This window comes from Astyanax mexicanus, chromosome 19, assembly GCF_023375975.1.
Source record: "Astyanax mexicanus isolate ESR-SI-001 chromosome 19, AstMex3_surface, whole genome shotgun sequence".
NCBI classification, from domain to species: domain Eukaryota; kingdom Metazoa; phylum Chordata; class Actinopteri; order Characiformes; family Acestrorhamphidae; genus Astyanax; species Astyanax mexicanus.
The window spans coordinates 37168053-37179630 of record NC_064426.1 but is presented as its reverse complement, the minus strand read 5'-3'; the positions used below and the strand labels follow the sequence as shown (position 1 = coordinate 37179630).

The window sequence follows — 11578 nt, the reverse complement described above, 5'->3', positions numbered from 1 at the left end:
TCAGTTTAGTAGAGGAGTCTAGATAGGAACCCAGTGTAGCGGCTCGTGTTGTCACACTGTAAAGTGACCCCCATAATGGGCAGAGCCGACAGGGGTCTGAGCGAGTGCGGGGAGGGTAATAATAATTAGCCTGCTGCTGAAACAGCCGAAATAAAGTTATAACTGGAGGATAGTTTGAGTAATAAACAGCGCCGCGGTCGCCTGAAGGGTTTAGTAGGGGCGCTTATGGGTTTAATTTGGGTTTATTAGCTAATATAGCTGTTAGCTAACTATCCCGGCTAGCTAATTTGATGAGGGCTCGGTGGGAAAGCCCAGCTAAGCTAAGCTAAGCTAGCTTCAGCCGCCGGTTCACTAAATCTCCCCCGTTCTTATGAAAGTTAATCGCTAACTATCTGAATTATGTCCACCTCGTCTTTAGACAGAGAGCTGCAGGAGCGGCTGAGAGAGGCGAGCGCTATCGGAGACATTGATGAAGTGCGGAATCTGGTGGAGAGCGGCGTCAACATCAACTCTCAGAACGAAATCAACGGCTGGTAGGTGTTAAATAAGCTGTTATTCTGCTTTAAAATGCAGTTTAATGTGTTTAAATGGCTTTATCTGGTGCTGTAGACATTATAGACCAGGTTACACTATTATCCAGCACTGTTGTATTTGTCTTTAAACAGGAAATACACTGTAAATCCTCAGCTCCACCCTAGCAGGCTAGCTCTGTGGCTAACATAGCTATAGTCGTTTTAATTATACAACTGACACAAGCTGTAATCAAGTTTAAACTGGTAATAAGTCTTATTTCTAGTGTTTACTGGTTAATATCAGCTGAAATGATAGTCCATTCTGCCTAGACCAGTTTCACATATCCTTATTTCCTTAAATGAATATTGACTAGTTACTATTCATTTGCATCGCATTTCTCTCTCTTTTTAATCTATAATTAAATTTTTACTACTATTTGCTCTAGTTATAGATTACATATCAAATTACTTCTTTTGCAAGTAGCGACTTTTGTTCCATATACAGCTCTGGAAACAAATTAAGGGACCACTTCAGTTTCTGAATCAGTTTATAGTGATATATTTGAGTAAAATGAACATTGATGTTTTATTCTATTCCTAATAAAAATATTGTCATTTAGAGCATTTGTTTGCAGAAAATGAGAAATGGCTGAAATAACAAAAAAGACACAGAGCTTTCAGACCTCAAATAATGCAAAAAAAAAAAAAACAAGTACATATTCATAAAGTTTTAAGAGTTCAGAAATCAATATTTGGTGGAATAACCCTTGTTTTAAGTTTTCATGCATCTTGGCATGTTCTCCTTCAAAATTCAAGCAGTTCAGCTTGGTTTGATGGTTTGTGATCATCCATCTTCCTCTTTATTATATTCCAGAGGCTTACAATTTGGTAAAATCAAAGAAACTCATATATGTTGTCTCTTATTTTTTCCAGAGCTGTATATAAGTGATTCTCTTTTACATAACAATTTCATATTTTATTGGTTATTTTTAAGTGACGCTCAAGCTATTGTTTCCTTTACATTTAATTTTGCAGTGTAGGTATCTTGAAGTACACTTTCTACAAGTCAAAAAAGTAACCTGTAACTAATAAAAAAAAATTATGAGAGTGAAATTACATGCAACTCAATGGTAATTCTGACTAGTGAACATTCCACTAAGATTACATTTATAGATCTGAGTCCTGACTGGCTGTGGTGGCTTGTGATCCCTGGAAGCTAGCAATAGACACAGCTTTGGGTTATCCAATTAAGCAGCTTGCCAACATTTGCTTAAATCCACCTTATACAACTAAAGAGTGAACAGGCTTTATTCTATCCAGTGCTTGTTTGCGGCAGGTTTGTGTAGAGTTTAGCTATTTTTTTATTTTTCTATTTTAGCTAGTTGTCTACTTCTTTATGTAACCCTTACTTGACTTTTTATTATTTTATTTTTTTTTCCTTTAAACCTAGGACGTGCCTACATTGGGCATGCAAGCGAAACCACAAGCACATAGTGGCTTATCTTCTGAACTCTGGAGCCGACAAAGAAATACTCACTGCGAAAGATGAGTTAGCTGTTCAATTAACCTCCAAACCTGAAATCAGAAGACTTCTTGGAGGTACGTATATATACACAAATGTCAAGATTTCAGTTTTTACAGTTTTACAGTTGCTATGCTTTTCTTTTCATGCTATGCATTTTTTTTTGTCTAAGCTGACACAATCCACTCTCGTCTTTCTCTCTCCACAGTGGAGGAGGAGGATGTGCCTGAGGTAAAAGAGCCAGAGCTGCCAATCATTCCGAACTATCTCTCCAACCCGCCCTTCCTGTACAGCAAGATGGATAAGGAGGAACTAAACTTACCACCACATGTTTCTCAGAATGGCACCGCTGACCATTCGGAGGTTGTAGACTCTGAGCCAGCCACTCTCTCTCCCACACAAGAGCAGCAGCAGCAGCCGCCCCAGAGCCAGCCGGCGGTGTCCTACATCTCTGTGGTGGAGCAGAACGGCATTGTGTCAAGCCCGGTGGTGAATGGACCCCTCTCCATGGAAGTGTCACCTGAGGCGCACCACAGCAACCACAGTGAATACACCCACAATCACACAATTTCCCAGAATGGCCCCGTGTGCCCCCCGCTACCCTCGCCAGGTGCGGCCCCTAGTCAGGCGCCCGTCTCTAACCCCACGGTGACACGACAGCAGTCTCTGCCCCAGCAGCTGAACTGCTCGCAGTCTGGAGGCTCCATGCCTGCTTTCCAGCCCTTCTTCTTCACCGGCACCTTTCCAGTCAACGTGCAGGGTATGTGATGGGTTGGGGAGTCTTTTCGACTATTTGTCCACTGCAAGTTTAAATGGTAACGAAGGCCAGGTTACAGTTTCTTTTTCCATTTTACTTTGTTGCTAAATCTAATCTTTACTCAGGGTAGAAATGTGAGATATCAGTTAGCATGCTAACCTGCAAAATGGAAGATTCTAACCAAATGCCAATGGAGAAGTTTTAGCATTAACGACTGCAACACTTCTAAATCAGTAGCATGCCGGGTGCAAGTGTCTTCCATCATTGCTATTTCAGTGTTAACTAACGCAGCACTACTATGCCAGCTACAGCAGTCATCCAGTACTGCTATATTAGTGTTAGCATCCCGTATAATCACAAGCCTTATCTAGTATTCCTAATAAACTCATCCAGTTTCACTACCAAACCATTAGCACGCTGGCTACAGGTATCTTCCAACATTGCTACTTCAGTGTTAGCTTGTTTTCTACCGGTGTCATCTTACATCGCTACCAGACTCGTACAGCACCACTACCGCAGCACTAGTATGCCAGCTACAGGTATCATTCAGTATTGCTTGACCCATCCACTTTTACTACCAAAGTATCTACTGGCCTCATTTCACATCTCTACCAGTTGTTTTGAACAACACCACCGTAGCACTAGTATGCCAGCTACAGGGATCATCCAGTATTGCTAGCTTAGTGTTAGCATCTTGGCTACAGGCCTAATCCCATATAATTTAATGGCCTTGTCTATTTTTTTTCTACTACCCTGACTACCCAGTGCCCGAGTAGGGAAGGGGGGCCCATGAAAATCCAGATTTTTATTCCGCTCATGTTCCTTGTGTACTGAGACCAATAGGGGCCCACTGACATTGAGAGTGTACAGGGCCCATAATTTGTTGCTACACCCCTGTTCCTACTAGACTCATCCAGTTTCACTACCAAAGCATTAGCACGCTGGCTACAGGGTGTCCAGCATCACTACCACTGTGTTGGCACATTGCACTAGCAACCTTATCCAAAATCACTACTGCAGTTTTAGCATATGCACTGCAGTTGTCTTCCAGCATTGCTGTCTTAGTGTTAGCATGTTGGCTACCAACATCGCTACTGCAGCACTAGCACACCAGCTACCACATTGTTAGCACGTTGCCTAGCAACCCTTATCCAGCTCTGATGCTGGCCTCATCCATCATCGCTACTGCAGTGCCCGCACGCTAGCTAAAAGTTGTCCAGCATCACTACCACAGTGTTAGCACACTGACAACAGGCCTCATCCTACAATGCTATTACTAATCGCCTGCAGCCAAGTTTTTAACCTTTTGCCTTTTAAACTAGAACTATGCTATCTATTTTGAACCGATGATGCTTTAGTGCTGCTGTTAGTTAGTGATTAACTCGAGCACCCTCTTCTCCATCAGAGCTGGTCCTGAAGGTGCGTATCCAGAATCCTCATGCCAGAGAAAACGACTTTATCGAAGTGGAGCTAGACCGACAGGAATTGACATACCGGGCACTGCTGCGTGTCTGCTGTCGTGAGCTGGACATTAGTGCTGAACATGTGGAGAAGATTCGCAAGCTTCCCAACACCATGCTTAGAAAGGTATGTTGTTGCTTTTCTACTTTTTCCTTGGAAGAGACTCAACTCTTAGGGTGTACCCTTTCAAGCTACACAAATCTGGTATTGAGAAGTCAGGTGTCTAAAAGTTTTCCATCTCCAGATTGGCTGCTGTCACCCTGTATGATATTATGTGCATGTGGAGTCCAAATTCTTCCACAGAAAGCCACATTCTGATGACTTAAGCATCATCAGGCCTGGAATGTTAAGCACAATGTGAGAATGTGAGGAAATGGGGAAGGCTAAATTCGCTCAGAGTCAGGGTACAAGTCAACCCTTTATTATGATTATGGTGTGGTTATTTACATATTAGATGTATTGTAGTTCTTATATATTCCGTAATTGGTTTGTCACACTAAAGTACACAAACTAAAGCACATAAAATAGTAATTGCTGAGGCTTTCATGAATCCAGGAACAAAAATTAATAATTAAAGGCCAAATTAGTTCCCCTAACATTGAAATTTCATTCCATGTTTATTTGTTGGAATTCTAAGACAGTCAGTGTGAGTGTCAGTGTGTTGAAATGAGCTGTAATACTAAAGTCCAACAGCAGAATTGATACATTGGACATTGGCCTTTGTCATATATTTAATTGGTGTATACTGCCATAATGTAGCTGGAATGGAATAAGGCCAGTAAAGGCCAATGTAATGCTTAAGACGTATTACTGTACATTTTGCAGCAGTTCCTTGTCTGACACAAATATTACACAATGCAAAACTCCCTTTTTCCTAAAAATGGTAGATAATGTTGAATCGCTATCTTGTAGCATTGAATGTCTAGTCCAGGGGTGTCCAAACTTTTTTGTTGGGGACCAGAGGAAGAAATAAATATGAAGTCACGGGCCACAGACAAATAATGAAATAAACCACTTTAAATAATACTTTTTTCCTGATTATTTCATTTAAACACCATTTTACGTGACTTACTATCTTTTTCTTTGACAGTGTTGTGTAAACTAAGATTTTTCAAATTGATGTTTAATTTCATGATGTCTCTTAATATAAAACTCCTTAATTACGGCAACTTGTAGACCATCATAATGTAGCTGGAATGGAATAAGGCTAGTAAAGGCCAATTTAATTCTTAAGTAGTATTACTGTACTTTTAGTTTCACACACATTTTGCAGCAGTTCCTTGTAATCTTTGTATGTGTTGTTTTATTAAAGCACCTTTTGCTTCTTTGTACAAAATAACAGATTATGCAGATTATGAACAATGGAAGAGTTTCATTCCAACTTTTTTTTATTTTATTACACATAAATTACACAATGCAAAATCATTTTTCCCTAAAAATGGTAGATTATGTTGAATTGCTATCTTGTATTGTATTGCATTGAGTTTCTAGTGTGTAAAATCTGCTCTCGAAAACAAAACGGAATTAGCAAATTACATTTTTAGTAATTTTAGTAATTTTATTTTTTATTACACAGACATTACACAATACAAAACTTCTTTCCCCCCTAAAAATGGTAGATAATATTAAATTGCTATCTTGTAGCATTTCATTTCTAGTGTGTAAAATCCACTCTCTAAAACCAAAAGGAATTATGTATTACAATATTTTTAACTTTTCAAGTCTAAATTCTACAAAAGCAGTCCAAAAGCAGAATTGTCACATTGCCTTAGCCACATATTTATTTGTAGACTGTCATCATTTTGCTAGAATGGAATATGGCCAGTAAAGAGTATATGTTTTTATGAACACATCTTATTCATGCTGAAACTCTATATATCTATGCACATCTATGTACTGCCAAGCACTCATGGAATCCAGATAGGCTAGACCAGCAATCAGCAAGATGTTATCAGTGGTCACATGCCAGCCTGCTTTGTAAAGGTACAATAGTCCTTCAACAGCTCTGTTACATTCACCACACAGCTAATAATGCTCTACTTTTGTCTTGTTTTTGTGTTTTTGCTTGGTGTTGACTTTGCAGGACAAAGACGTGGCTCGGCTACAGGATTTCCAGGAGCTGGAGGTCGTGTTGGAGAAGGCGGAGGGGTTGTCCCTGTACTCTGGTGGCCCAGGTGGACTGACGGATAGGCCCTGCTACAACATGAAAGCCTCCAGGCTGACTTACTAGCTCCCAAACCCAGCTGCAAACCCAGAAACAGACTGGCTCTCTCCCTATCCGGGATTCTAGCCCTAAAAGCCCAACTTTATAGCTGTGTTTAGTTCTAAAGTCCTGCAGTCAGATATATCCTTCTTCTGTTTTCTGTTTCCTCCCTTACACCACATTATCCATATGCCATACCCCCTCCAAACCACATCACAAAAAAATGCCTGTGGACGTTGCTCATGCATGGTCCTGTGGTGCCATTCATATAACTCTGTGAGGAGAGGAGCTCCTGTGTAACATAGTTAGTTTGTTATCTGTAACAGTTAACAGTTATACTGGTTTGAGCAGGAATCTTTCACGGATCATGTGGCCATCATGCTTCAGCCGCCATTATTTTTATTTATTTATTTATTTTTTTTTTAAATACTTCTTCTAATATAATTTTTCTTGAGTGCAAACCCATATGCTCATAAATCCTCCTCTTGGGCTTTGATTGTTTGCTGAATTGCTGTGTGGGCTTATCAGGCCACTGTGTGGTTTTAGTACAGCTCACTTAAAACAGGCAGACCTGAACTGTACCAGCACTTCTTGTTAGGGATTTTATTCTGTTTACTCCTAACTGTGCTGTGGTTCTCTGTTCTCTTTCTGGACGCACCCTGTCTTGCATGATGTAGATCTCTGAAGTTCTGTAGTTTTTAATATGCCTACATTTGGTACTCTGGGTTTAATGTTTAATGATTTTCAGTAGCAGGAATGAATGGGGTTTTAAAAACATCACCCCTTTTCTAGTTAATATGTTCTGTTCTGTGTTTATTTTTCTTCTAAATATCACTGGATCCGCTCCTCATCACTATAACCAGTACGTGTAGACGAGTGGTATTAGCATATTTCATTCAAGAATCATATGTTTATTTAATGTGCTACTTTATTGGTCAACCACTGTATTCATTGGCTGTCCAGTTCATGAGTTAAACTCCTCATCCAGCTTACTTACCTGTATAAGGACCAGCTTAGATTAAAGCAGGCAGTTTCCCCAAAAGAAACTGATGTTGGTTTGGATAATCGTCATCAAGGAAGGATAGTGAATCAAAACGTGACACAAGAGCCAGAGCCAGTTTATTACTACCACTATAGCCTGCTAGCATGCTAACTACTTCTTAGAAACATTAGCTTGCATGTAGCAATATTAGCATTACGATTCTTGAATGACGCTGTAGTTCAGAGGATGCAGTGATGTTCAGGAGACAAATGAACACAGAACAGAAAATAAATGGTTCTGAACATATTTAATTACTATATACTATAAAACATAATAAAGGTGATTAAAAGTCAAGGTTAGCTATAGAGTGTCAAATATTGGCATACCACAACATGGCACGCACTAGAAAATGATGACATAATTTCAAGAGTCTATTTAGTGCTTTAGTTTCTTATTCGAAAATACCTGATTCAAATAAACTGTTAAATTATAGTAGCAGAGCGTATGATAAAGCAGAAAAAAACTCTTAAGGGTGTTTTCTCACCAGCACTATTTGGTCTGGTTAAATCAAAATCTGGTTCGTTTGCATCCTTGATGCGGTTTGTTTAAGCAGGTGTAAAACAGTAACTTGTACTCGCACAATCTGGTTCCCAACTGACTTTGGAGCAGTTTCTTTGTGGTGAGAACGCAATCCAGTCTTGATCTGACCCAACTATTAAATATACGTCTTTTATTTGAGCTAAACTGCTATTCAGATGCAGTTTAACCTGATTTATTACCTTATGCTAAGGTGTTTTCTTTCTGAAAGTCGTTTTGCAACGTTTACTTCTCCTGGCTGTCCGACTCCGTTTACTACGCGGATAGCTACGTCGCAAATCCCTTCAAAACCACTGTGTTTGAAACAGGTTTACACTGCACAACTATTCATATGTATGCTGTTCTGGAACTTTCTTGCTGTATTTTGTATCCTGCCCCTGTGCCAGACATCTCTGACCAATCAGAAATCACATTGTGCTTGCGTGCGTGGTTTGTTGCGGTGCATATTGGTGCGATTACGGTTGTGCCTGTGTGAAAACAAACCAAACATAGGAGGAAAACGCTCCAAGTAAACAAACTCAAACTGATTCAGACCAGAGAAACTACAGTTGTAAAAACGCCCTAAAATGTACAAGACCGGTACCTCCAGGACGAGAACTGAGAAGCACTGCACTAGAGGCTAAATTACCTTAGTGTTTGCATTGGCAAAACGCATTGCAGGTTTTTTTTTTTTGCCTAAATGGGAAAGTGCATAGATGCATGTTTCCATTATATTAGTACAAGAGTTCAAGAGACAGAAAGAAGGAAGTTTTAATGTAATGGGTATGTGCCTAAGAGTTCTATGTGCACTTGGAAAAACAAAAACAAGCCAAAAAATAACCTAGTGGAAAAAACTTGGACAAAACTGTTGGTTGTCCTCATCATCTTGTATGAAGGCAAAATGCCCCAGGTTTCATTAGTACTGAAAAATGTAGCATAAGACATTTTTTGTCATTTTTGTTTGTTTGTTTTGTTTAAAAATTGAAATACAAGCTCTAGAACGAGATTAAGTAATATGAGCTTCCATGAACACTATCTCTCCAAAATGTAGGACTTGTGTAAGTTTAATTTAGTATAAAAATGATGATAACAAGATGGGCAATGATTACTATGTTCAGTGCAGTTACCTGGATACACTTCCCAGTAATCACAAGTCATATTATTCATATTTTGGTTGGACCTTATTTGCAGAAGTGCCAATTGAGACAATTGAGACCATTTTTTGACGGTTATTATTGTGCTTTTAGTTCTACGCAAATTTTGCAGCAATTCCTCATCATTGTGTTTCGTTTCACAAATGCACCTTTTGCTTCTGTGTACAAAATGATTGTGCAGATTATGAACATATTGAGTTTTATTTCAAGTTTTGTTGTGTTGCACACAAATTGCATTGGGAAAAAACGACAAATTTAACTTAATTCAAATCTAATTTTCGTTAGAAATGGTAGATAAATGTTAAATTGTTATCTTGTAGCTCGAAATTTCTAGTCAGTTTTATTGAATTAATGCACTGCAATATTAAACTCTTCCAAGTATAAATTCGGATTTATAACTGTATAGAGCTAAACTGCATAAAGATTAAGAGCACAGATTTTATTGATTTGTTTAGTTTGTATGTTTTACATTGTTAAGACTGTTCTTTTAAATACACTAAAGTCGAAACCTTAAATATTCTAATATAAAAACTTGATCAACAGTGCCGAAACTGTTATCCTCCTCCCCTCCCTTCTCACACACACATTGTATTGCTGTAAACAATAGATAGTTTTATACAATCTACATAACAAAACTGCTTATAGTCTATATATTAATTTTTTTAACCTTATTTTGTAAATTAGAGTTTTTTTCTTAGCTGGACGTGAGCCGGTACTACAGCCAAGCAATTTTTTCATCTGTCCGTCCGTCTGCTGGTTTTAAAACAGGATGACAGGGCTGAATGAAGGTGCATGGTGAAATTGGTGAATTGTTAATAAGGATTGGCTGCTTTTCCACTGTTGATTTTTCACATGGAGCTTGGTTAAACGACTTGGACAATGAAAACGTGTATGGGAAATGGACTGTTATAAAGTAGACATTCTTTATGGGGAAAACTCTTTAACAGTTGTACTAACTGGTCTTGTCTTGGACGATGAATACAGTTTGACTTATCCTATGCACCCAGACTCCTGTATTGCATTTGTTTTGTGCACTTTAATATATTTTGAATTTTAAAGCAAATATACTTGCTTTGTTGATGAAGTACCAACACACACAATGATCTGATCAGCATAAAAATGGGACTCTTTTTGGTAATGATTGAGATTGGATCTTTCAAGTTAAGAAAAGAGTTGTTTATTTTCATTACATCTGAGTATAGGTACGCAGTTTACCGAAATTACATTCGTTCGGATCCATTGTGCAACATGGAAAACAACACAATAGACAACATAGTGCAAGAGTGTAATGAATGTGCAAATATATGTAACATATATGTAACGTACTGTAACATATAGAACACACATGAATTCAGTGTTTTTTGTCCATTATATTAAAATGTTATACATTGTATATTAATACTAAAGTAATCCAAACTATAAAGAAAAACATATGGAATAATTTAGGAAATGAAAAAGTGTTAAAACAAATCAGAATGTTTTATTTTTAGAATATTTTACATTCTTTAAAGTAGCACCTCTTTGTTATATTATACAGTTTTGCACATCTTGGCTGGATTTTCTCAGTCAGCTTTACGAGGTAGTGTCACCTGGAATGATCAGCTGTCAGTTAACAGCTGTGCTGAAATCGTCAAGAGTTAGTTACTTGGATTTCTTGTCTCTTAATAAAGTGTTTGAGAGCATCAGTTGTAAAGTAGTGAAGAGGTAGAGTTACAGGTATACAGTGAATAGTGAATATTTGAGTAATGTTCTAATCCAGATGAGGGCAAGAACTAAAAAAAAATGACTTAAAGAAATGAAGGTAAGTCAATCTGAAACATATCACAAGCTTTGAAAGTATCCTCAAGGGCAGATGCCAATGATGATGAAACTGGCAATCATCAGGACAGTCCCTGGAAAGGAGAGCAAGAGTTACCTGTGTTGCCCAGGTAAGTTCATCAGAGATTTACAATGTAGGAAAAAATCTGTAATGAGAAGGTGTGTCCACAAATGTGACTGCTATTGTATGTGTCACAGTTAGGTTCCATTAGCTTGTTGTAACATTTTCAACTCTGAATCTAATAAAACATGTATTCAAATATTCAAAACATGTAATGGTCAAACTCAGGCAGCTTTACTTAATTTTATACAAGATGTCAAAGCCAAGGATGGTTACAAAACTCATGTGACATTTTAAAAGCTTGTTTAAAAGCAAGTCCACTAATTCCTTTGATTTTCTCTCAAGAAAGTCTTTACTTTTCTTTGACTACATGTTCAAATAATTGATATTTATGACAAAAAATAATTCCTGTTTTATATATATATATATATTTAAAATAAAATAAGTTATAAGAATTAATTAAGGGAACAGGACAGAGCGTTGAGATTGAACTCCTCAGCCATAGTTACAATAAGATACAGATAAAATATAC

General features: G+C 38.0%; 1 protein-coding gene and 1 long non-coding RNA gene across 2 annotated transcripts in view; one reads left to right on the top strand and one right to left on the bottom strand.

Annotated features, from left to right (window-relative positions):
- Window positions 1-52: 52 nt before the first annotated feature.
- On the top strand, window positions 53-10169 carry ankrd40 (ankyrin repeat domain 40). The gene is made up of 5 exons (XM_007241470.4): window positions 53-533; window positions 1963-2111; window positions 2243-2794; window positions 4197-4378; window positions 6336-10169. Exons 1-5 carry the CDS (start codon window positions 400-402, stop codon window positions 6480-6482), a joined length of 1164 nt encoding a protein of 387 aa, XP_007241532.3. The 5' UTR covers window positions 53-399; the 3' UTR covers window positions 6483-10169.
- Window positions 10170-10321: 152 nt separating this feature from the next.
- LOC125784476 (uncharacterized) overlaps window positions 10322-11578 on the bottom strand; it is a 109709-nt gene continuing 108452 nt past the window's right edge. The window contains exon 2 of the long non-coding RNA XR_007427291.1: window positions 10322-11059. This is a non-coding gene — a long non-coding RNA (uncharacterized LOC125784476). The remainder of the gene's footprint in view (window positions 11060-11578) is intronic.

Excerpts from the sequence above, each read along its gene's own strand:
- ankrd40 (XM_007241470.4), top strand. The coding sequence starts at position 400 with ATGTCCACCTCGTCTTTAGACAGAGAGCTGCAGGAGCGGCTGAGAGAG. Across the intron at positions 534-1,962 it reads CAGAACGAAATCAACGGCTG|GACGTGCCTACATTGGGCAT; the intron begins GTAGGTGTTAAA and ends CTTTAAACCTAG. Across the intron at positions 2,112-2,242 it reads AATCAGAAGACTTCTTGGAG|TGGAGGAGGAGGATGTGCCT; the intron begins GTACGTATATAT and ends CTCTCTCCACAG.